The 27,998-nt window shown below is 32.8% G+C and overlaps 1 protein-coding gene across 1 annotated transcript in view; it reads left to right on the top strand.

Annotated features, from left to right (window-relative positions):
- Positions 1-27,998, top strand: part of LOC132721124 (serine-rich adhesin for platelets-like) — a 78,502-nt gene that overhangs the window by 25,279 nt on the left and 25,225 nt on the right. The window contains exons 6-20 of the mRNA XM_060705379.1: positions 661-4,035; positions 4,614-4,744; positions 13,463-13,804; positions 14,328-14,544; positions 15,175-15,437; positions 18,230-18,357; positions 19,508-19,596; positions 20,221-20,349; positions 21,613-21,741; positions 22,271-22,411; positions 23,131-23,331; positions 23,978-24,229; positions 24,605-24,812; positions 25,658-25,794; positions 26,607-26,765. Of these exons, the coding sequence (XP_060561362.1) occupies positions 661-4,035; positions 4,614-4,744; positions 13,463-13,804; positions 14,328-14,544; positions 15,175-15,437; positions 18,230-18,357; positions 19,508-19,596; positions 20,221-20,349; positions 21,613-21,741; positions 22,271-22,411; positions 23,131-23,331; positions 23,978-24,229; positions 24,605-24,812; positions 25,658-25,794; positions 26,607-26,765 (5,901 nt within the window). The remainder of the gene's footprint in view (positions 1-660; positions 4,036-4,613; positions 4,745-13,462; positions 13,805-14,327; positions 14,545-15,174; positions 15,438-18,229; positions 18,358-19,507; positions 19,597-20,220; positions 20,350-21,612; positions 21,742-22,270; positions 22,412-23,130; positions 23,332-23,977; positions 24,230-24,604; positions 24,813-25,657; positions 25,795-26,606; positions 26,766-27,998) is intronic.

Raw genomic sequence — 27,998 nt, 5'->3', positions numbered from 1 at the left:
AAATTAAATGAATTAAATTATCTTAAAGTACTCAAGAAAGTTCATGTTACTATATTGTAATTTATAATGTAATAATGCTATTGTTTGTATCGACAATGCAATCAGAAATATTGATAACGTTTGATTTCCGTAAAATCATAAGTACTAATGTATACCGAAGTATAAAATAATCATATTTAACAAAGCACTTTAATGACCTGAATACATCGAAGTGTGAAAGATTTAATAAAAAGATCAAATCATTTTGTAAATACTTTAGGGCAATTTAGGGAATGTAAGTTATGAAGTTTAGCAAGGGCTGTATTTAACATGTACTGAAGCATGTGCATTAAAGCTGATGAATTTGATGGCAGCCAAGTGGAAATTAAGTTCTTAGGACGATCAGATATATCCACAGGAAATCACATGTATACATAAACTTTTTATATGTGTAATGCTGCACGTTCATAACTGGGTTTTCTTTGGATAATCATGAATTCATGGTATGAATATATGAAATTTTCAAAAGTTACTTGGTTATGCAGTATTAAAAGTCTTCCAAAAGAAAATGGTTAAGGTTTAATATCATGCTTTATTAATAATGTTTTATGAAAATTCATTTATGTTCCGTAATGCTATTTCAAAAATTACATTTATTCGTTTGTTTTGTTTTGTATATAGCTCAACAGACAGGAGTTCAAGCAACAGTTTCACCAACATCGGTCATGTCAACAGCGATATCCGAAACAGGAACAACAGTTACACCATCAATAATGATAATTACAACGGAAACATCATCTCACATTTCCCCATCATCTACATTAGAGCTGACTGCTACAACAACAACAACACGAACTACAACAGGCTCCCCATCCACAATGTTGACTGAATTGTCTAAAACAACAGCATTAATGTCAGCTGAAGCGACCACTACGACAACGACAACAACAACCCCAACAATAACACATTTTTCAACAGAATTGCAAACCACAATGACATCTTCTCAAAATAATTCGTCCGTGCTACCTTCGACAAGATCATCCCAAGCACAGACTGATTCAAGTTCATTAACTCCTTCTGTTTCGGCATCAGTCACAGTGCTGTCTGCAACAACAACTACAACAAGAACAACAACAGGTTCTCCATCAACATTAATTACAAAACTATCTCCTACGGCAGCAATGTCTTCAACCGAATCTTTTACAACAACAATAGTGTCAACCGAATCAAAACAAACAATGTCATATGAAACATCAATTACTGTGATAACCGGATCAATAGCAACAAACACAGTATCGCTTACACCAACATTACAGCCTTCAACATCATCGCAATTACATTCGTCTTCAAAATTTATCACTGAAACCACCACTGCCTTGCCTTCGCCATCATCACTTCAGACTTCTGTTTCATCTAGTTTTTCATTAACAACAACGATTGTGACATCGTCAATACCAATAGCAACAGTGACTAGTTCATCTATTACATTAACTGCGAAATCAAAAGAAACACAGTCAACTTTACCTTCATTCACAAATGTATTGTCTTCGTCTTCATCTCTTTCTTTTTCGGATGTGTCTACTTCGCCGTCCTTTAAAACCACGATAGTGTCACAATCAACATCAATCACAAAGCTGGATAGTTCTTCTATCACAAAGGCATATACAGATACATTGTCAACTTTACCTTTATCTACATCGGTGTTGCCTTCGTCCTCATCTCCCGATTTGTCTTCTACCTTTACAACAACTATTACGCCATCGTCATTATCAGAAGCAAGCGTGACTACTTCGGCTATTCATGTGACATCTACAGATACACAGTCATTGCCTTTGTCATCATCGACAGTGCCTCCGTTTTCTTCAAGTTCCCAATCAAAAGAAATGTCAACATCAACAATAATGCTGTCAACGTTATCGCCATCATCTAAACGAGGGGAGTCTAGTTCTTTTTCCGTGTCGACTAAACATAAACAGTCAACAATCTCTTTAACAACAACATTTTTACCTTCGTCATCAAAGATTATATCTTCCGATTCTTCAAGTTCTGAGAGAGAATCCGTTACAGCAACAATAATTTCAACATCGTCATCAGAGATTGTCGTGTCTAGTTCTGCCATTCCGATATCCAAAAGTACAAAATCAACTTTACCTCCATCAATGACTTCCTTATCGACACAAATATTCACTTCTTCAGTCGATATAAGCTCCTCGTCAGGTGACTCGACATTCTCAAAGATGCCTACAACAATTACTATACCATCGACATCTCTATTACATTCAAGTTCCGTTTCGTCAGTGAAATTTGATAGCACAAATAGTAAGTCATCACAGCTTCATTCAACAGTTACAACATCTGATATGTCATCCCAAATACAGACTGCTGCGACTACATTCAGTGTTTCCATCTCACCGACATCAGCCACCCTGTCGCCTACTATGTCACCAACAATATCTCGACCGAAATCAACTTCTAGTGTTGAAAATCTGTCAACAGTGCATTCGACTACAGTTATTACGCCTTCGTCGTCACAAGTAAAGACTAATGACTCAGTCTCGACAAGCAAAATGTCATCAAGCATACCTCTTTCTACAGTAATATTACCGTCTACAGTCAGTTCATTACAAACAACAGAAATATTATCAACAGTGCCTCTGACAACTGAATCGACAATTGCAGCAAAATCGAGTTCCTCTGTCAAGCTTGCGTCGCCTACAGCATCGTCGTCATCTAAGATTGTCGTGTCTAGTTCTCCTATTCCCGTGACGACCAAACATGAACAGTCAACCATCCCTTTAACAACAACATTATTGTCTTCGTCATCAATGATCTTATCTTCCGATTCTTCAAGTTCTCCGAAAGAATCCCTTACAGAAACAATTATTTCAACATCGGCATCAGTTACAACATCTGATATGTCATCCCAAATACAGACTGCTGCGACTACATTCAGTATTTCCATCTCACCTACATCAGCCACGCTGTTGCCAACTATATCACCAACAATATCTCGACCGAAATCAACTTCAAGTGTTGAAAATCTGTCAACAGTGCATTCGACTACAGTTATTACGCCTTCGTCGTCACAAGTAAAGACTAATGACTCAGTCTCGACAAGCAAAATGTCATCAAGCATACCTCTTTCTACAGTAATATTACCGTCTACAGTCAGTTCATTACAAACAACAGAAATATTATCAACAGTGCCTCTGACAACTGAATCGACAATTGCAGCAAAATCGAGTTCGTCTGTCAATCTTGCGTCACCTACAGCATCGTCGTCATCAAAGATTGTCGTGTCTAGTTCTTCTATTCCCGTGACGACCAAACATGAACAGTCAACCATCCCTTTAACAACAACATTATTGTCTTCGTCATCAATGATCTTATCTTCCGATTCTTCAAGTTCTCCAAAAGAATCCCTTACAGAAACAATAATTTCAACATCGTCATCAGTTACAACATCTGATATGTCATCCCAAATACAGACTGATGCGACTACATTCAGTATTTCCATCTCACCTACATCAGCCACGCTGTTGCCAACTATATCACCAACAATATCTCGACCGAAATCAACATCTAGTGTTGAAAATCTGTCAACAGTGCATCCGACTACAGTTATTACGCCTTCGTCGTCACAAGTAAAAACTAATGACTCGGTTTTGAAAAGCGAAATAACATCAAGCATATCTCTTTCTTCGGTAATAATACCGTCCACAGACAGTTCATTAAAAACAACTGGAATATTATCGACAGTGCCTCTGACTACTGAATCTACAATTGTAGCAACGTCAAGTTCCTCTATAAAACTAGCATCTCCTACATCATCGACCCCATTTTTTACTGCCTCAAGCTTTCCAGTCACGTCAACAGTGTCATCTTTATCCGTGATAGCACCTTCGTCATCAGTCGTAACTACAACATCAATAACAACGGAACAGCCAACAACAAATGCCACAGTACCCAATACACGAGCAGCACCACCTTTAACATCGACAACATCAAGCACTGGAAAGTCGTCCACAACGACGTCAAAACCACCAAGTTTCTCAAGTATATATTATTCATATATTATTCTTTATTAGTTTTTAAGATTTTAAAACGTTTGCCAAAAGGTCTGTTAATTTTGTGTAATTAAATGAAACCTCATTTTTCACATTATCCACTTATTTTTCTAATGTTTTAAGTACTTATATGGAATTTTTCACCAACGCTTAAAAAATACTCAATATTAATGCGGCAAACAGATTCTCTCTTACTTTTCTAAATACGCAGACACCACTTCAAGCAATACCTTGGTTATTAACTAGTACACTAATTCAGTCTTTGTGTTTTTTGTTGTTGTTTTTTTTGTTCATAACGTGTGAATATCGTTTTAACTACTGCAAACTTTTAATTGTTCGTGCGGCACTAATTTTCGTGGTTTTCGTGGGTAATTAAATTAATGAATTTTAAATCCGACAAATTTTATTTCGGCGGCTGTAAATCATTACATTATTTGCATTACTTTAAAAAAAAGTAGACAATCTGCGAATTTGACAAAACCACGAAACTTCATGCCCACGAAATCAAATGAATTCACAGTATTTCATTCATGAGCATGAGTTTATATACATTTGATTCTTCCCCAGCCACAGTCATAGAATATGGTTCTGTCAACAACGACCGAGCTATTGAAGTTACTGGAAATGACGATTTCTACGGTCCTATTGACACGCCAATTGGATTTGCATGCGGATGTGAATGGTCAAGGCAGCTTCATGTAAGTTTTTTATTAAAAGCGAAATAAAAATGATGTTAAAAATGGAATTTATTACAGAACCCAACTGATAACTCCTCTTCGTCTAAACTTTTTATTTACACCTGATACGTCTCATATTGCACTTAAATTGTTAAGCTCCGTAGATATAATGTCCACGATTCCATAAATATTCTTGTCTTCAACCTATACCTCAATACAATTAATTGATGTATCCAGAACTAACAAGAGCAATATTTATAAATGACAGCCTAGCTTGCTATGAATACCAGCTGATGGTTAAAGACCATTCTTCTTTGGTTCTGTCACTAAAGAATACTAATAATTTAGTAATATGAATGATGCTGTTGTCAACCATTGTCAGCTAGGGGAAGGGACCCTGCCCTTAAATTTTGAAAAGAGGATGAAAACTGAATTCAAGAGGATCGAAGACTGCATGATTTTAAAGAATTTTCCAGAGGGGAAGAGGCCCTGCTACAGAGGGAAAAAATGTCCTGTATAATTTATCCCGATAATTCAAAAATGCTTATTAGGCTTGTTACAATTTTACATCATTTAAGCTTCTGTATGCCTATTTTATGCTAATAAAAGAGTCTAAAAGATACACATACATTATCACATTCGAGGGGCTCTAATTTAACACCACAGTATTATGCAGACGCTTGAATCTGCCGTGATCAGCTAAAAGCGTCTGCGTGGCTCACATATGCGTATTGGCCTGAGTTTTTGCCATAGGAACTCGAGAACGGGACCGCAGATTGCGGCGCATATTTTCGATCGTGTAACGGTTTTTAAAAATGTTTCTGCTACATCTAAATATCTTTTAGTATTATCCGAGTGTATGGACTCAAAAAATATATTATCAATTGAACCCAATCTGTCTCTTTTAAAACTGGTCAAATTTTACGGTATTATAAAAAATTCTTTTTTCAATATACCGTAAATTTGACTGATTTTTAAATTAGCAGATTATATTAAATTGAGATTAGATAATTAAAGACCACCCGCTCGCATAATATGAAAAGATATTCAAAGGTCGGACAAACAATATGTAAAGCCGGTACGGATTCGGATTTATGCGCCGCAATATGCGGTCCTGTTCCAGAGTTCCTGCCCATATGGTCTCTTTCTGGTGGCGAGGGTAAACAAACGCAAACACAAACAAAAACAAGCCTGAGTTTTATAAAAGAAAACCCAGCAGGAGTCCAGGCGCCAGTTAAAAAGTATTTAGTTACCTACTGTAATTTAACTGCAGCCATTTTTTGCTCTCCATTTTCCGACAAGGGGCCTGTCTAAAACGCGGACGCCTTAAGCGGACAATATAAACATATAGGGAAAACGCTGACAATATAGACAAAGAGGAAAAAAGCGGACGATATAGATATATAGTGTAGACTAATTGGTGATGATTTTGGGCATTGATGAAGTTTATAAAAATGATGTGTAATTGGATACTTTAATATATAAAAAAATATAATAAATTAGCAAATTGGGAGAAATATTAAAGTAATTTATGATTGAATGTCAATGAATTTTATATTATATTTATATGACACATTTTTCGGAATTTCTAAATATTGAAAACTAATATATGAAACAAATGGATCAAATGAATGTCTTTAGAATTACAATGATGGTACTAAATTGGCAACAGCTGATATGTAATTAAGGATATGTATTTCATTTTGGCATTGTTTTTGTCTGTCTTTATGTGCAGTAGGCGGACAAAATTTTTGTTCGCAAAATAAAGAAAGCCTTGATTTTTCAAAATCAAAAGTTTGTAAGAGTAATTTTTAATCATAAATTATTGATATAAATAAGTAATGACAGGCTGTTGTTTTTTATTAATACAATATAAGCAGAAGCGTGCTGCAAATTAACGGTAATTATATAAGTGTGAACAACACGCTACTGATTAATCGTGTCGGCACATAGCTAGAGATAACATGATACGAATTTGTATATCCGAAACAGGGACATCCTTTCCGAATATTTTCATAGCATTAGAATACAAATAGTTTGAAAGTGTCTCGGTCTGTGTTTCAACAGTATAGTTATCCCCAACGCAGGAATCTATATCAGTTTTATTTGCAAGTAGAAGTTCTAAAAAATCTTTTACTTTGTCATTATCCCAAATTATTTTGTTTTCAGTAACATTTTCTTTAACCCTGCTATATGTCTGATCATTAAATAGACGACATTTTCTATTAAAGGTAAAATATAAAGGTGCATGATCCGAAAATTCATTCCATTCTAGAATATTAAAATCAAAATCAGAAATAAAACTATAATTCAAAAAATGTGATAAAAGATAATCAGTTACACTAAGTCCACGTGCTGAGCAGAAGGTAAAGTCACCTTTACCTTGATCTCCATGTATTCGACCATTAAGTATGATATATCCTGTACTTTTACACATAGAAATTAATTTTTTTCCATTATTATCAATACAATTATCTTGATTTATACGTATTGGTATATTACTAATTTCAACCATTAAATCATCATCATTATCAATATCAAGGTATCTATCATACTCTAAAATATCATTTAAATCGGACGTTCTTGAATTGAAGTCTCCTATTACATAGACTTTTCCTTATTTACTATATTTTTCTATACCTTTTCAATTTCTTCAAAAAAATCTACTTCTTTATGATTTAATACATTTGAGCCTTTCGGCGGAATATACAAATTACATAAAAATACATCTTCATTGAAATCAAAAACATCATGAGAAATTTTAAGCCATATAAAGTCCATCATTGTTCTTTTCAATAACAGATATTTTACTTTTTAACTTATTACGAAAATATATTGAGAGTCCTCCACTATATCGACCTTTCTTAGTTCCTATGCTTTTATTACCAAAAATATGAACACTGCTATATCCTTCGATATCTATATTGTATGTATGTGTTTTACTAATCCATGTTTCGCTTAACAAAATTAGGTCAAACGAATTTATGTATTTAATAAATTCATCATCAGTTATCTTTCTCAATAAGCCATTAACATTCCATGAGATACACTTAAGCTCCTCTCGACATCCCTAGTTTGTGATTTGCTTAAATTCCTCACTGTCTTTATGTTGAACAAAAAGTCTATCACCGATCCACTTGATCTTATTTCCGGCTGCTTTTTCTCTCCGCATAATATGATTTAACGCTTGCCTTTTTTCTAGAGTTGATTTAGTGAGTTGTACTCCTACACCAGCTTTCAAAGATTTTAAATGCTCTTTTCGTTCAAAAGATGTTTTCGGATCAATTCCCTATCCTTTAGCCGATTAAATTTTTACCAAATAGGCCTGGGTCCCTTTCCTTCTTTTGAACCAATTCTATTTACGAAATCAATTTGTATATCATCCGTTATATTCAGATTGTCTTTAATGAACCTTTTTATCGTTTGCTCACAGTCCTCGTCAACTTCTTCTTTTAATCCATAAAACATAAGATTTTCTCTTAATCCATGAAATTCCACATCATTAACTTTTGATTCGAGTTGTTGGTTTTTGGCTTCAAGATTGTTCACCATTTCCTGGAAATTTTTACATTTTTCACCTAGCCTTTTAATTTCTTGCTTTGCCGACTCTAACTTCTTCTTACTTTCCTCAGTTTCCTGATTTATGAATGTACATGATGCTTCAGTTTGTTCAACTCGTATGTCAATGTCTTTGACTTTAGTTTCTAATGTATCCACTTTCAAACATACCCTATTTACGGCTTTTTCAATACTATCAATTTTAGACATTGACTTTTTAATTTGTTTCATATCGTTTATCAAATCAGCAGCCCAAGGTGGCGGGCTGATACTCTGTACACCGGCAGCATTGAAAGGCATGTATGACTGTGGTGGCATGAATGTCATGTTTAAAGGGTTCGGAATGGGAGGGATGTATGCCATACTGGATGGTATATTGTTATCCATTTCATAAGTCTTTGCGCCAAATTTGAAATAGTCCGGCGAAGAAGTATTAAGTCGTTTGTTTTGTTTACTCACACTTTGTGTACTGTCCGTTTCCTGACCACTGGTCAAACCGGTTTCCCCCGTTATGTGTGTAAAGTCTGTGTTATCTAAGTTTATCGGTGAAATAACTTTCCTTTTTCCTCGCTTTTTCTTCGACTCTGAGTTCGCTTTATCACTATTTATCTTCGGAGGCATCAAGTATTAATATTATACATTTATTTCGTCAGCGTTTTCCTTCTATATCTATATCGTCCGCTTTTTCACTATATGTCTATAATGTCCGCATTTTCTGTAGCCACTTTATTAATTGTACAAGGGTGAGATGTGTGATTACTTGAAATATACAAGTGTTGGTGCGTGATTAAGTCAAATACACAGGTGACACGTGGATACTTTAATTAGTTGATTGGTATTTATAGCAGAAAGTTTCTTTTATTTACATAATGGATAAAATATAAATAAAGCTAAAAAATATTATGAATTAAAGAAAGTTAATTGATATAAATTAATTATATACATGGTAGAAGCCAGATATTTTTTTATTCATAACAGTTTTCTATTCTCCCGTTTTATACATTTATTTCGTCAGCGTTTTCCTTCTATATCTATATCGTCCGCTTTTTCACTATATGTCTATATTGTCCGCATTTTCTGTAGCCACTTTATTAATTGTACAAGGGTGAGATGTGTAATTACTTGAAATATACAAGTGTTGGTGCGTGATTAAGTCAAATACACAGGTGACACGTGGATACTTCAATTAGTTGATTGGTATTTATAGCAGAAAGTTTCTTTTATTTACTTAATGGATAAAATATAAATAAAACTAAAAAATATTATGAATTAAAGAAAGTTAATTGATATAAATTACTTATATACATGGTAGAAGCCAGATATTTTTTTATTTATAACAGTTTTCTATTCTCCCGTTTTATACATTTATTTCGTCAGCGTTTTCCTTCTATATCTATATCGTCCGCTTTTTCACTATATGTCTATATTGTCCGCATTTTCTGTAGCCACTTTATTAATTGTACATGGGTGAGATGTGTAATTACTTGAAATATACAAGTGTTGGTGCGTGATTAAGTCAAATACACAGGTGACACGTGGATACTTTAATTAGTTGATTGGTATTTATAGCAGAAAGTTTCTTTTATTTACTTAATGGATAAAATATAAATAAAACTAAAACATATTATGATTTAAAGAAAGTTAATTGATATAAATTAATTATGTACATGGTAGAAGCCAAATATTTTTTTTTTATTTATAACAGTTTTCTATTCTCAAATTTTATACATTTATTTCGTCAGCGTTTTCCTTCTATATCTATATCGTCCGCTTTTTCACTATATGTCTATATTGTCCGCATTTTCTGTAGCCACTTTATTAATTGTACAAGGGTGAGATGTGTAATTACTTGAAATATACAAGTGTTGGTGCGTGATTAAGTCAAATACACAGGTGACACGTGGATACTTTAATTAGTTGATTGGTATTTATAGTAAAAAGTTTCTTTTATTTACATAATGGATAAAATATAAATAAAGCTAAAAAATATTATGAATTAAAGAAAGTTAATTGATATAAATTAATTATATACATGGTAGAAGCCAGATATTTTTTTATTCATAACAGTTTTCTATTCTCCCGTTTTATACATTTATTTCGTCAGCGTTTTCCTTCTATATCTATATCGTCCGCTTTTTCACTATATGTCTATATTGTCCGCAATTTCTGTAGCCACTTTATTAATTGTACAAGGGTGAGATGTGTAATTACTTGAAATATACAAGTGTTGGTGCGTGATTAAGTCAAATACACAGGTGACACGTGGATACTTTAATTAGTTGATTGGTATTTGTAGTAAAAAGTTTCTTTTATTTACATAATGGATAAAATATAAATAAAGCTAAAAATATTATGAATTAAAGAAAGTTAATTGATATAAATTAAATATATACATGGTAGAAGCCAGATATTTTTTTATTTATAACAGTTTTCTATTCTCCCGTTTTATACATTTATTTCGTCAGCGTTTTCCTTCTATATCTATATCGTCCGCTTTTTCACTATATGTCTATATTGTCCGCATTTTCTGTAGCCACTTTATTAATTGTACAAGGGTGAGATGTATGATTACTTGAAATATACAAGTGTCGGTGCGTGATTAAGTCAAATACACAGGTGACACGTGGATACTTTAATTAGTTGATTGGTATTTATAGCAGAAAGTTTTTTTATTTACTTAATGGATAAAATATAAATAAAACTAAAAAATATTATGAATTAAAGAAAGTTAATTGATATAAATTACTTATATACATGGTAGAAGCCAGATATTTTTTTATTCATAACAGTTTTCTATTCTCCCGTTCTTTACATTTATTTCGTCAGCGTTTTCCCTCTATATCTATATCGTCGCGCTTTTCACTATATGTCTATATTGTCCGCGTTTTCTATTTCGACTTGATGAAATATGGTATAAAGTATCATGTGTATGATGAAATTAAACACGTGCAGGATTATATCAAATATACAAGTGACACGTGGACACTTTATTTAAATAAAAAAAATGGAATCAGTATATACATAAATATATAATTTATACATTTCTTACTGTTTTATTGTCTGGTAGAACATAACATGATTGTTCAAGAAAATTCATATCTTATTCAGGTTGATAAAGATTACAATGGGGAATATCATTGATTAATTTGAACAAATAAATAAACTAAAGTCTTTTTTAATTATTATAATAATTACACCTTTCAGATATTACTTTATAAAAGCCAATTATTAGCCTTTAATATGAATTTAACTATGCTCAGTCATTTTACACTATATATCTATATCGTCCGCTTTTTTCCTCTTTGTCTATATCATCAGCGTTTTCCCTATATGTTTATATTGTCCGCTTAAAGCGTCCGCGTTTTAGACTGCGCCCTCCGACAAGTAGGCATGTGTATTTGCCCTTTGAATTTAAACGCCATTTGCAATCATATTAGCTGTTCAGGTAAAAATGTTTATTAATTCCAATGAACTATAGATGTATAAAGGCATGTGATTTTTAAATCATAGCTTTGTAATTTCGTTTTCGATGTTTTGCGTTATGATGACGTTTTTACTTTTTGAACAAAATGTTGACTTTATATCACGGATCCATGTAGGCTACTTGCTACACTTCTATATCATATTGCCTTAAAATCGTTTTTCGATATCAATGATGATCATTCAAATTATTAAGTCATATTCCATAAAAATCTAGACTGGTATAGATCTATCTAGATCATAATTGTTACAAAGTGACTTATGTTAGTCAAAATATAATAATATTGACGTGCCAAAGCTACAGATACCAAGATTTAGAATCTGGCGTCTAGAGACGACATATTGCACATGTGCAGAATAGCATAATATCTCAGCGCATTGTACAAAAAGTTGTATTACAAAGTAACTTAGATTCATGTCTTACATAATGTTGTAAAAATAGTTTTTTTTAGATTTTTACACTTTTGTCCATACTGGCATGCGAGCAGTTCCCGTTCAAAAATCGTATTAACTTAAAAATTATTTTACCAAAAAATTGAATATTACAAATAAATATTCGGCTCATCACAGTCATCATGGAAATTCCATTATGTTCTAAACATAGAATAACCCCTAGCTATGAGGCTTCATATGGGGTACCCAAATTATCCATTATTTTGTATGAAGAGAAGTAGTTCCTGTACATAATATATAACCCATTATTATTACACAATGTTGTTATATCAGACCTATTTTTCATTTATAATTGTTGAACAGACCATTTTCCCCAGAGCTAAATAGATGTAATTCTGGAAATAAGGCGTAGACTAAACACTGGTATCTATTACCCGGTACCGTTACCCCAACGCATTCACATGCAATGGCATGCTTGTATGCATGGTATTTTACAAATTACAGCCATAAAATTATTTGATATAGTAATATAGGTCAAAATTCTGATAATTAAACAAGTTTTCATCGCATTGCCTACATGTTTGTACACAGGTGGTATTAGTGGAAAACCCTCTAACAGGCCTCATGTGTAAGTATTTTTGCGCATGCTCGCAAGGACGGAATCCCCCAAAGTAAACAAGGTTACGTTTTGACAATGCACAGGTGAAAGTGATTCAAAATGAAACTTTTTATACATACTGCAGAACTCACTCTTAGATTTTGTCTCGTTTATGCATCTGCTTGAGTTGATATCAATTTTTGAAGAATGCAAGTAAAAATCAAGCTTTTAAATGAAAAAAAACGGGTACTGCTTCTGTACGGAAACTGCTCACATGCCAGTACAACCTTTATTTATTGACATAGGCCTATACCATATTTGGTAGAAAGATAACAGGCATGGTCTTGTTCCTTTCGATTTAACGAGGGGTCAGTGGTTTGAGGTCAATGATACCAATAAAAGATTTCTACATGTTTGCTTTTTCTACACATTTGCTTTTCTTAAATTTTTAATGTGAGGGTACTGTAAATATGTTTAATTTAAACTGTTTAACTTCACATACCTTTTTGAAAATACCTGCTTTATTGCTTATTTTCCTTTAAGCTACATGCATTGCATGATGTCAAGTGTAAGATTTAATAAAAAAAAACAAGGAACCTGAATTTCTTTCAATAGAATTACTTGAATTATGTTGATAATGAGGCACGTTTTCATTCTTTTAGTTCACTTAATTATGTATTGTAATCAAAAACAATTTTATCGACTTTCAGATTTCAGTCAATGGCTTTGTCATACTTGGATCTAGATGGGGTTCAGCCCCTCCACGGCCGCCTAAAATACCCGTTGATCCAACTGATACAAGTGGAATACGACCCCATATCATTGCACCATTCTGGACGGACCTCAAGTTCAAAACAAATGTTTCAAATGTTTGGTATCAGACCTACTACACGTATGCTCCGAGTGGAAGTGGTTGGAACAATAACCTATCTTTGATACAGAATTTTAAGAGTGAAAGTAAAGGTCTAGATGGATTTGAACCACTTCAGGCAGTAGTAATTACTTGGGAGAAAATGGTCCCTATAGATGTGAATGAGACTTCATCTAATGAGGTTAGACAATCTGTTATTTCTACATCCATTCATAAACAGCCCTAATGTCCAGTATTAATAACATAAGAGGAGTGGTTGCCTAGTGGTTAAGGACTGTCTGCCTCTCAACCGAGTTATCATGGGTTCAAGCTCTACTCGTGTCACAATCATAATTTCCAGAGTCCTTATATGACACTTAAAGTACTGGCTAATTCCAGGAAGCAGATACCAAAGTAATGTATATAAGATGCAAGAACTTATTTGGCAATCAAGTTATAATAAATACATGTATATGTTAAAACTAATAACATGTTTAAACATTTACTATTTGTAAGATTAATTTTATATTACAATTGATTTGGTGTTTGTGATGTCCAGGGCAGAGAAACTTTGCTAATTATCATATTTCCACATTATGGCATTCCAAATGGTGTTAGCAAGTGACTGATGGCAAGAAAAACTATGCTAACTAACATATTTTTAGTTTATGACATTTCAATTTATGAGATGGCCAGGGTAACTATTCTTATAATCATATTTTCAGTTTATGACATTCCAATTGGTTATAATGACAGATGGGCAGAATAACTATGCAGTCTTTAATTACGGAGAGAATAATTGGAATACAGAAAATCTTGTTAAAAGGCCTGCTTCAATGTCATGGCAATGTAGCCAGAGATCCTACGAAAATTCACTATCTTTATCAAAAAATATTTACAGTGAGGCTTTCCAAAGTACCAATATAGAAAACAGCAGTAAAGGTAAGATGAATATTTGTTTTAACTTAGAAAATCAGAACATTTTTTTTTTTTTAGGTATTTAAGCTTTTATTAGCGTTACTTAATATTTATCATGTTTATAAGCAATGTTCATTTTCTCTCAGACTGGTGTTTACCACTGTGTTGTCTTTATTGGACAAGTTAAATGACTGCCATACATGCTTATTCTCATTCATGATCCTTTAATTAATTGATACACATTTTTTATATGTATTGTTTTCATCCTCAAATACAGATGGTAAATAACTCCTTTACTTTGGTAATAATAATGTTTTTTTTAGAAACTTTCAAACAGATTTTTTTAAAGTGACACTTAATGCCCAGATAAACTGGTGAGTTCAAAGGTATAACTCTCATTATAACTTTACTCTTTGCTACAATTGTGTTCAATCTTATATTTTACTACATATGTATAAGAATAATCCAAAAAACATGTGACCCACACAAATACCTATAAATTGTGTTCAGGAATGTATCAGTAATGCTGACATTAGTTTTAAGAAGAGTGGTGCAGAATTTTTATAATTTAGGTTGTCTTTATATTTAATCCAAAACATTTTTCATTTAAATTCTGTAAAATTTAAGTCAAAATTACTTCTTTCATTATTTCAGATACTAAAGGAAGATGGCTATTTAAAATGGATTATTGCCCTTCATCCCATATAAATTATCGTAACAAATGTTACAGTTGGAGTTTTGATGAGACGAATACCACAGGGCTCAATGCTAACATGTCTCAAATAAATGAGTTAACACCAAATTGCCCATGCAATGCAAAAAGTGCATTAGAAGATAAAAGATTTGAGCCAGTCTCAATTGGCTTCGGCTTGTGCTACTCAACTAGTTTCCCAAGCTTAGATGATAAAGGCATTCGAGTATGTTAAGTTTTGTTATACACATATATTAAGCTAAATATCTTAAATGAACTTGTCCTTCTTTCATTATTTAGACAAATCCGTTCATCATTTTTTTGGAAAATTTCAAAATAGAAATAATGAGGCAACTCCGAGGGTTAACGCTCTGGACTAGTAATCTAATGATCTCTAGCCGAATGGGTTCAAACCCTGACAGGGGCAAGTCCTTGATTCCTTCGGCAAGAAACTTTACACTCATTGCTCAATACTGGTTGGTTTCAGGAACGGATTCGAAAGTGCGTTTATAAGCTACAGTACGCTCACCGCGGGTTTTGCTTTTTCCGCGATACCACCGCGGACGATTTTTTTTATCGCGGACAAACGCGGGGGTTCGTCCGCGATGAAAGCCTAATTTCCCCCGCGATCCCCGGTGTTCAGTTGTTTCCACCGCAGACAAAATTCTGACGACTGTTCTTCATTCGTCGATAAAATCAGTCACCCGTTTCCCGCGGGGGAACGCCATGGTCAGTTGGTCAGTATAAATTAACCTCCAAAAATAATAGACGTTTTTATTATTTTTTAACGTCATCTCTTTTACACAATGACTTGAAAATTGACCACAATCGTCTCCTTAAATGTTATTATACGTTTAATTTTTGAATGGAATTTGAAATAAAAATAATTACAGCTGTACCTGTTTTTGTTGTTGTTTTTAATATTTTTGTTATAAACGTCCACAAAACTATTCGTCCACATACCAATATTTTTACAACTGAAATCGTCATTTATCATTGTCATCTTTGCTCTTTTATTCCTTGTGGTTCTCAAAGTATTATTGCTGTTAAACTATATGGGAGCCATAAATATGATACTTAGTAAAAAAAGGACATTTGTGCTGATTTCTAAATGATGACTGACGCTACAGTACATGTCCTGTAAGAGGTCGATGAGTGTGAATACAAGACAAGACATAAATAAAATACATGTACATATATTAGAAATAAAAGAAAAAGATATTTAAACCATCTATAAGATTTTATTTGTATTTATATTCATAGACTTTATGATCAACATGCAAATAAACAGAAACAGTAAAACGCATCTGACAATTGAAAGAGACGTCATGGAATATTGCCTGAATAAATTGTTGAGGGTTACGTTTTCAAAGTTTTTAAATAAGAAACAAAAGCTGGCATATAAATTGTTGTAGTATCTTTTTCATAAATGTCATATGCCGAATTTTTCATTATTTGACTTCAAGTTTCTCACTACCATGAAGTTGCGACGACAATGATTTATCTTGATGTCGAATATATATTATACATTACCCAACACAATAACTAGAAGAAGAAGAACAAGAAATACACTGCATTTGTACATGTACTTTAATTACAACAAAAAAGAAAACAAACAAACAAATTTTACATATAGTTATATGTACAGTACACGTTACAGTACGTACGTATACTGATGTTTAAATACAGTAATTAATTTTTAAAATTTAAGGTTTCCACCGCGTTGACCGGTGTTTGACCGCCGCGTTCCTCCGCAATTTACCGCTGCGTTCCGCGGGGGAAATGGTTTCAGCCGCCGATTTATGTCAGCGGTGGTGAAAATTTTCTGTCCGCGGGGTCACGCGGACAATATCTGAGCAAATTTTCGTCCGCGGTAAACCTCATCCGCGGGGTCACGCGGGTTTTGCAAAAGCCGCGCTGAGCGTACTGTATAAGCTTCCTGCAGACTCAAACTAAAATAAATTCTGTATAAAAAATAGATATTGACTGAATATAGAACAGTTGATGACATGGTCCATGATGGATGTACTGGTAACATGGGTAGAATCTGTAGTTGCCAGTAGACTAAAAGTTAAGGAAATGCACTGAGGCCCAAAGGCCTACAAATCTGTGAAATTTAAAATTTTTACATTGATTAACTTAAGAGCACATTAAACAAAAATATATGAAAAAAATAAGAAAAAGATACGCTCGGAATTAAATTGAAAAAAAAAATTAAGTGTAATTTTTAGCCTGATTTGTGTAAGAAGCATTGAAAGCCCAAAGGCTTTTAATTTTGAGTGTGACTAAAAAAAGGATTGGAGCACCACACTAAATACCGTATTCCGGTATATACCGGACAAGACGCTTGAATGATAAAATGCTAAAATCTTGCCTTTTCGCCCAACGGAATGAAATTTAAAAGGTCTAATTCATCTTTTCACACCGATTTATGTATGATAATGCATGAAAAATGTAAAAACCGGCAAAAAAAACGATATTTGTCTATTTTGTGATCATGATTTTTGCAAGCATCTAAAGGTACTGCTCCAATCCTGTATTGAGTTAAATCCTTTAATTTTTGGGTCATTTTGTAGATAATTCTAGAAAAATGGATTGAGCAAATGACTTGAATTACCTGAATAACTTGTAAGTAAATTTTATACTTGGATTATTCCAGTCCCATCATGTCAAAGTACATGGAGTCCCTTTAACATCACCAATTTATATGCCTTCACTATAATTACTGATCACTTTTCATTTGTATATGGATGGATCATTATCAAACCTTAAACTAAGAATCATAAATCAAATCCTCTGAATGTTCTTTAAATGAATTGGGGCATGCACATTGTAACTGGCCGTCAGAGTCCAAAAAAACAAGATCTTGGAAATTCAATATCTGTTTTGGTGAGCAATAATACAGCAATTTTTTTTACTAGGTGAAAGGTACATACTTTAAAGTATATTTTAAGTATGATTTCGTATATGAACAAGATTCTAAGTTTTTAAGTAAAGTGATTTTTCCATATATTCTAGTTATGTTGCTATGACAAATCTGCTGCACAAAGTTTGTTGACTACAATACCTGGAGCTGGTTTCCTCAGTCACTATAGCCCACTAAGAGCTACCATAGATTACCAGAAACATGACATGGAACCATATATGTAAGTATATGATAAATTTAAATATAAAATGTTTGGTTCCCTTTCTTGTTACTGCATTTTGTACAGTTAAAGATAATGAAGTCTTAATAGAAATTATATCCTGTTTTTAGCTCACCTGTCACAAAGTGACATGGTGAGCTTTTGTGATCGCTTTTCGTCTGGCGTCCGTCCGTCCACCGTCCGTCCGTAAACTTTTGCTTTAAACGACATCTCCTCATAAAACACTAAGCCAATTTCAACCAAACTTCACAGGAATGTTCCTTTGGTAGTCAACTTTTAATTTAATTCCATGCAAAACTCTGGTTGCCATGGCAACCAAAAGAAAAAACTTAAACAAATCTTCTTTAAAAAAAAGGAAAGAGCTAGAGGTAAAATATTTGGCATGAAACATTGTCTAGTCAGTGTCTACCAAATTTGTACAAATAAAAGCCCTGGGGTCGAAATTGGCCCCGCCCCAGGGGTTCACTACCAAATTTATACAAATAAAAGCTCTGGGGTCGAAATTGGCCCCGCCCCAGGGGTTTATTGATTTTCCCTCTTTGTATATAGTAAAAATTTAAAAAATCTTCTTTTAAAAAGCCCAAATAGCTAGAGCTTAGATATTAAGCATGATGGGCCGGGAAGGGGAGGGTCATTGTTTTTCCCTATATGTGTATTATAGTAAAAATCTTTATATAGCTAGAGCTTAGATATTTATCATGAAACATCTTCAAATGGGTGTCTGCCAAGTTTGTTCAAATAAAAGCCCCTGGGTTAAAATTGGCCCGTCCGGGGGACCTATATACAGGTGAGCATCTTCAGAGCCATCATGGCCCTCTTGTTTTGTATTATTGTCAGGCTTGGAGGAACTAAACTTGTAAGGATGAACTTTACATAATAATTCTAAATAATAGTTATTATCTAATTAGTTTTTTCCCCCTATACAGTACACAGTGAAATTTCCCTTTACAGAATTATGAACAAATGTTACATCATAAACGTGAAACCTATGAAGAAATTGTTTATTTCTTTAAACTGACCTTTAAGCTATGAATTAACTAGGTACTTTATCCTATAATTAATTTATTACTGTGTACTAAACACTCATAAGACATCCGAGTCACCATTTACAGAAAAAAACACCATGTACTATTTCTTGTTTTCATTACAGTTGGTGTTGTGAGCAGAGTGACTTATGTGAACTATTTACTGCATTAAGACCAATAGACGACTGTACAAACTACAAAAGTCCTACCCCAGGTTTGTCATACTGTCAAAGTGTTCACTTTCCATGTTGCAAAATATGATTTGGGTGCCTTGTTAAATGCATTTGTATTTAGATAAAGTATATGTCAAGGTTTAAAGCTACTCTTGAAAAAGATTCATGCTCCCTGCTCTCAGTTCGAATCCTGCCAGGGACTTTGGATTCTTTCATGTGAGGAAGCTTTCAGCTAGCTTAAAGAAGGTTGATAATCCTTCTCAGTTACTCACTTGTGCCTGAAATAATGCACAAAGAGGCACACAAGGTCTTCTTTCACTAGTAAAGCTGGAAAGTTGCCATATGACCTATACTGTGTTGGAGCAATGTAGTAGTGAACCGATCAAAAAAGAAAAAATTGAAATGTCTTAGTATAGTACAAGAGGATATCAACCCTGCACTTGCTGGAACGGAAGGGTTTTTTATCCTTTGCCACCAGTCCAGAGTCAGGCCAGTTAGCACAATCATCAATCATGGCACTCAGTGTTTTACCAAGCTCATCAATTTTAATTTTCATCACCTGAATATTGATAACCGACCGTCCCAAAAATTAAAACTATTGACTAATGGATATATATGAAATACAGGAGGATAAGGGTAAATATTGTTCAAATTGTTGGTTTCAGGTTTTATGTTTGGTGATCCACATATCAGAACACTTGATGGCGCAGAGTATGCATTTAACGGACATGGGGAATATACATTGCTGAGGATATATGACAGCACCAGTGGAGAAGTTGTGTTTGAATTGCAGGGTATTGTCTTCAAAATTAATGTTAATTGATCAGATGATGTTCAATCTTTACACTTCCAGCATTATACAGTTCAACCTCTGCAAAGCAAGACCCTGTTGGAGGCAAAGATTTTGGTTGTTGTTGAAAGGTGTTCCTTTAGAGAGATTAAATCAAGCATTAATTCTTATATTGAGAATATTTTTTTCTGTTATTGTGAAGACAGATGGGTGCTCTGCAAAGGTTACACTGTATATGTCCTACTCTTAATATTTATTTGGCAAAAGACCTTGGTATACCCGCTGTTAAATGACATGGTCTATATGATTTAATTATATGGTATATGTACTTTTTTGGATACTCATTAATCATGTTTTGATGGAGGATGTAAAATAGTCATTATACTTTTTCTTTGTTCATATCTTTCATCAGTTTATATCAATTCTTTATATGTTGAAATTTACACAAATAGAAAAATAACCATTCATTTATTGTAGTACGTTCCTGTTCTACTTAATTCCTATTTTGTGTTGTCTGATCCTGATCTGTTCATTATTTGATATTATATATTTTAAAAATAATGAATTGTTATTTTGATATTCTGTCCATGTTTTAAGATGGATTTAAGATATTTAGCATTGTAAGGACTCAAACCTTTCAATCTGACCTCACATTATGCTAACTGATTGAATGTTTGAATTTAAAAAAAACAACAGGTATTGGTTAAATATGATTGACCTTATGATAATTTGATGATCAATTACATTTTTTTTACCTTTAACTCCTTTTGGCATCTTTGAAATGCATAAAATATCATGGCTTTATGTAAGTTATGTAAATTTTACATTTTATTCCCTTTCCTCATTTATTATGCAAGATTGTCCTTACACATACTAGAAAATTTGAGCTGCGTCATGACAAAACCAACATAGTGCGTTTGCTACCAGCATGGATCCAGACCAGCCTGCACATCTGAGCAGTCTTTTCAGGATCCATGCTGTTCGCTATCAGTTTCCTTCTTGTTATAGGGTTTCTAAAAGAACAGCATTGATTCTGATCAGACTGCGCTGATGCGCAGGCTGCTCTGGATCCATGCTGGTCGCAAACACATTATGTTGGTTTTGTCATGACACAGCTCAAATCATTATCTCAGTCATTTTGAGTTTCTAAAAGGTACAATACATTCTTCTCTTTGTAGAGTAATGGTATGAATATCTAATTAATTGTTTTTGTATATTTTGTAATGGTATGTTTTAGGAGAAAAAACACTTTTTTCTATTAATCAAGGTCGCACAGAACCAATCAACTCTACAGTAACTAATGAAAGGATAAATGCAACAGTTTTTACAGCTTTTTCGGCAGAGGATAAAATCAGCGGTGGTTATTTTCATGTGGAGGAAAACATTGCAAAAGATGGTACTGAAACTTATGTATCATTTTCTTTTGGTGTAAAGAATTGTTTTTAAATAGTATTAATGTATTTTCATAATTATGGTAATTTTCTGATATTATGAATAGTTTTACAGCACTATGGTCACTGTGTAAAACATTTTTTTTTTCATTTTAGAAATTTGCTTGAGTTGTGTATGTTAGAGATTTACTTAGATTATAGTGTATTCAGAAATTAACTTAAATCAAATTTACATAATTTGTAACTTATCTGAGTGATTTACCTGTATTGTTTTTAAGAAATTAACTTACCTTTAAATGCATTTAAGAGACTTAAATAGATCATGAATTAAATTTATTTCAGAAATTTCATTCAGAAATTTACTTAAATCATAAAATTAAGATCAAATTCTATTAACTTTTGTAATCACTGAAAGAAGATATAATTTCACACGCTTTAATTTTGCTTCAGCTCTAGCTCACTCTGAACTGGTTGGCTATTTACACTTAACTAATATCACCACATATGACCTTTAAGATTTATTTTGTTTTACAGGATTTATTCTATACAGTTATAAATCATCAGAGGCGGTGGATCACACACTAGATTTTCTTGGAAATATTTCTAATACTGTTCACAAAGACATTATTATACGCAAAATATCTGATACAAGTTTAGATGCTGTTTTTTCTAATGGTAAGTGTTTCTGTTGCTTTCATACATACATGCTAAGTATGGTTAACAAATCATTTTAATTGACTGTACCTATTTTAAGGTGTATATCTGTAATACATGAAAACAATGCAGGTTTACTCAGGTAACTTCTGTACATGCCAGAACAGAGGTACAGTGCTAATGACCGTAGGAAGAATTTCATAATCAGTTACATTATAAGTGACCTGCAGAGTCCAAAATTATACCTGAGTCGTCCAATTGTCAGTCCAATGTTCGGATGACTTCACAATTCTGTGCAATATATAGCTGTTACACACCAGCAACGTGTTAAGCAAATGGTCCAGTTTATTGTTTACTAAGGAAAGATATTCACTTTCAGCTTGGAATACATGTTCACTACCAAAATTTGAATGCATGTCTAATGGGAGGATTATGCAGTGCAGTGTATAGCTTTGTTTAATACAGTCCCTTATCATATATTAATGCTTTAGTAATTTTCTCAAAAATTCTTCAATCTTGAAATGCTAATGTTTACTGTCAAGGCAAATAATTCAGCAAAGAAGTTTTTTAGAATTATGCCCCCCTTTTCTGAAATCTGTGGAGCTGCGGGTTTGTTGTTAAGCATTTAGAGTCAAAGTGTTGACTATTTGATACATCGTCCTGCTATTACATTTGACCAGTCAAATTTAGGTTTTTTATAATTTATATTATATATCAAAACATTATTGCTGTAATTGCAGGTATAACTGTAAATGTAAGAATATCACTTGAGCTGCTTGATGCATCATTGACCATACCACAAACATTCCGAACAAATCACAGAATGGCTGGTCTGTTTGGAAACGATGATGACAACCAAGTGAATGATTTCGTATTTCCTAATGGAACGTTATTACCATTCAACAGTACAGAGAAAGAGATTTATGCCTATGGAGAAACGTGTATGTCATCTATGATGAATTTAGAGTAACTTACCAGAATTGGGCATAATGTAATCTTAGACTAATGTATTTTACCAGAATTGGGAATAATGTAATTTACAGTAACTTACCAGAGTTGGGAATATGTAATTTACAGTAACTTACCAGAATTGGGAATTATGTAATTACTGTAACTTTCCAGCATTGGGAATTATGTATTTGCTGTAACCAGAATTGGGAATAACGGAATTTACTGTAACTTACAAGAATTTGGAATACTGTTTTTTACTGTAACTTATTAAAGCAGGGAATAATGTTTTTTGCTGTAACTTGTCAATGTTGGGAATAATTTTTATACTGTAACTTACCAAAGTTGGGAATAATGTAATTTACTGAAACTTATCAAAGTTAAGAATGAATAATGTAATTACTGTAACAGAATAATGTTTTTACTGTAACTTACCAGAGTTGGAAATAATGTAATTTACTGTAACTTTTTAGAGTTGGGAAAATATAATTGCATATTCTTCCACAACCAGAATTATTTTGATCAGTGCTTACAATGTTGTAATTTATTGAAGGGTGATACATGTAAAATACAAGAAAAAACGCATAATAATTTATTGTATTTTATAGTCAAATTATATAAGATTGTTGTTTTTTTCAGGGAGGACAACATCTACATCAAGTTTATTCCAGTATAGGGCAGGTTTCCAGCATTCAGACTACCAGTTTCCAGATTTCCAGCCCCTATTTCTAGAAGACTATACTGATAAACAACGTGCTGATGCAGCCACCTTGTGCGGATTAGGAAACAATATTGCCTGTGTTTATGATTACCTAGCAACACAAGATGAAAACATTGCAGTACAGACAAAGAATGTCACAGATGAGGCGGAGATTATCTCAATCATAGCCAGTATGTTTAATATAATAACTAAGAACTTATCCAGGGTTTATAGATATCAGCAGCCTTATTACAATGAACCCAAAGAACAACTAAAAAAAAACATGACTTGTGAATTTCAACATTTTTTTTTTTAAGTTCTGCAAGTAACTTCTAACTTCTTATAACATCTGCAGTGGATTAAAGTTGCATTCAACATAATGTCTTAACTAAATTGTTGTGAGATGCTATATACCATGGCCAACTTAAACTCCTTTGTCCATAGATTTTACATTTTGTTTCCTTGCTAATCAGAGGGGACTACTTTCTTTTTCACCATAACAAAATCATGATTTATTTTTATACCAAATAAATAATATGATGCATTTTTTCTTCTTTTTTAATCAGAAAATTCTGCCCCAACTGTGAGGTTTGAGCTGCAGAAGATTAATGCCAAGGTGAAGGACACTGTATTGATCAATGTGAGGGTGGATGACCTTGACCTAGAGAATGTGACATTGTATTTCTATGGTCCGCAGAATGACACACAAATAGGAGCTAACTTCACTTACACCTACCCCTGGACAATTGAAAATATGCAACCAGTCAACATCAGGTAAATGTATATAACACCATGTATAATGTTTCCTTTTAATCTGTGATGATTGTGTAAATAAAGGCAAGTTTAGTTTGTCTCCTTCAAAGTTAATGTCAAGCTATTATGATAGCTGGGTTGTGGTCATTGTAGTTGAAGTCATTTTGTGGGGTTGCTTCAATAAAGTCAATCACTCAGACACTTATTAAGTTACCATCATGAAATTTGGAGAACTCAATTATCCTGAAAAAATATAGTTGAGAGAGACAAGGAGCATAATTTTGGGAAAGGAGTTATGCCTCTTTTTATCCTAGATTTTTTTTGGTTAAAATTGCCTATTAAGAAGAATGATTTCTAAAGTATGAAAGCTATCAACATGAAACTTGGAATACTTGATAATCATCACAAAGCACAAGTGTACCATAAGAGGCTTTGTTCTGAAACCAATATTTTTAGGAGTTATGCTACTTTCTATCTAAGATAGTTTTTGAGCATTGGTTATTAAGAGTTATTGCCCTCAACATACAAGTGATAACTCTACATGCAGTGCTCTTAGTTTTCTCACTGCTTCCAGGTCTATCTATCTATTAAAGTATTAAACTTCACAAGTACTCCCCAAGTTTCCCATGCTTCTCCTAACAAAGATTGATAGATTTACAAAATGTGTGCCTAAAGGACACTTCTGGGAGTTTTTTTCCCCACTTAAAATGTCCCTGTTACCATATTCTAACAACATGCCATGTTTTAAGAAATTCTATTGAACAAATTTAATTTTGCCTATATTTCTATATGAAAACTCCTGAAAACATAAAATTATTTAATTATCATAATTAATAATGTTAGTGTTTCTGCTTCTTCTATTTTAGTGTTTATGCAGATGACAGTAAAGTATCGTCCTCCCAGTTAAGATTGCCTGTCTCTATATGTAGTGGTTGTAGTGACCATGGAGACTGTGTTTATGGTGGTGCCATAGCAACTTGTAACTGCTACACTGGCTGGGAAGGTTTGTAGATCACTAATATTAACTATTTTATACTTAATATTCTTACCATATATCTGTATAAATTATATAAGTTTAAAGGAACTCAACTGAGTTTCAAATTTATAAAAGGACATAATAATAAATTTAATTATCACAAAGGTCAACTATAACATATAAAGGGACTCCCCTGAGGTTTTCTGACATGATGAGCTTGGAAATAATTTTTCTAGATTAATGTTCCATCATTTAAAGACCATGTATAGGAATTCTATTACCAAAGTCTGGAAAATTATTGATACCTGTTGAAAATGTAATAATGGTGCAGTAATGTTGCCTTTTTAAAACTGCAGCCAAAATATTTCAAGAAAATCAAACTTGAGAGAAGCTCATTATGATTTTAAGAAAAGTAAAAAGATTCATTAGATTCAAATAATACTTTACATGTTAGGTTCATTAAATGATTGATTTTTCAGTATGTATCATCATATTTCTAATGCGTGACTAAAGCAATATATCGATACAAGCAATACAGATGACAGATTGTTATAAAACTGTTAAATCAGTCTCAATTTAAACTGATCAGTATGTTGCATCATACTCTAGTTAGTTACTGAAACATTAAATGTAAATAGCACTGCCTCAAATAAGAGAAGAGTGTATTTGATATTATACAACAGACTTAGTAATGTTATCTGACTTGAGTAGAAATTCAGTTTCTTTTGTTCAGTGTGGTAGGCCAATGTTTGTTGACAATGTTTTATAATTTATACTTACAAATATTAAGTATCATTCTTAAGATTGTTACTTGTATATAATAAATAATTATGCTGCAGGCGTTGATTGTGCCAGAGACATAGATGAATGCCAATCAAAACCTTGTGCTGGAAATGCTAATTGTACCGATTTCACACCGGAACAGAAAATACAAAATGGCATTGGATATGATTGCATGTGCTTGGAGGGGTTTACCAAACTTAATGGCAAATGCATAGGTATGCCTAAATGAAATAAAAATAATTTTAATACTTTAAAGCAGTGAATATGTCATCATGATCTTAAACAGAAATTGAGAATCAAAATGCATAGCTATTGAAAATACATAACCTGGAATTGTTATGAAATGAAAAAGATCTAAATACTTTAAAGCTGTGAAAATAAAAGATGATCTTTTAGAGTAATTTGGAATAAACATGCATCAGTATTGCAAATTCATAACCAGATTGCTATGAAATGAAAAATATTCAAGCAAATACTGTAAAATCATTATTATTTATGGGGCACTAGTGTTTGTGGTTTTCGTGGATAGGTTACACCACGAATTTAAAACCAAACAAAATTTTATTTTGTCTCAGCTCTCAGATCATTTGACATAACAGTATTTGCATTTTACTTATTGCAAACTTAGACAACTACAATTTTATGAGCTTATGAAATTTGTCCTTTTTTATAACCACGAAAGTTCATGAATATGAAATATAGTGAATACACAATATATTATAATCTGTGATATATTGATTCCCCACACTTATGATTCACCTCATAATGATTTTTCCCTCATAAATGCAATATTGCACTTCTCTCATAGCTATCGATTTTAAATAAACATGATTAAAATGATAATGTTGTCATGTTGATGCCTGCTTTAATAACTTAAATAATTTCTTTGTTCTATAAATGAAAAAAAAAATTGTGTGTTTAAAGAAAGATTATTGGAACCTTTGTATTTTATGGTTAAATTTGTTAAATTTGAATGTCTTGCCCCTTAACCACTGCTTGTAAAAATCCTGTCCTCTTTCATTTGTTTAAGCTGTCAATCTGAATTATGGAAGGTCAGTGGTTCTACTTGGTAGATTTGGTCACCGCTGCTGAAAATGAAAAAATTTCTTTATTTATATATTTATATCACCATACCATATCATGATACTAACAGTTTGACAAACTGAATATTTGTAATGTTCAAGCCTTTCTTAGTTAATATCCACAAATTTCCATAGTTCTCCTTTTATATCTGATAATTCTGTTAAACCATCATTATGACTAGATCTTGACTAGTACTTTAAATATCCAAATGTGTATTTATATATTATTCATCGGGCTTATGATATGTAATAGAGTAATAAACAATAAGCAAGTATATGTATGTGAAACTACAGTATTGTTCTAACTGTTTAACAACATAACTAAAGAAAGCATCACCATGTATCGAAACCTCAGAACTGTATCAC

The sequence above is a fragment of the Ruditapes philippinarum genome, unplaced genomic scaffold (genome assembly GCF_026571515.1).
Source record: "Ruditapes philippinarum isolate M1 unplaced genomic scaffold, ASM2657151v2 ctg1286_1_1_1_1, whole genome shotgun sequence".
Taxonomy (NCBI): Eukaryota; Metazoa; Mollusca; class Bivalvia; order Venerida; family Veneridae; genus Ruditapes; species Ruditapes philippinarum.
The sequence above is the reverse complement of the archived record's forward strand: the minus strand, read 5'-3'. Positions and strand labels throughout refer to the sequence as shown.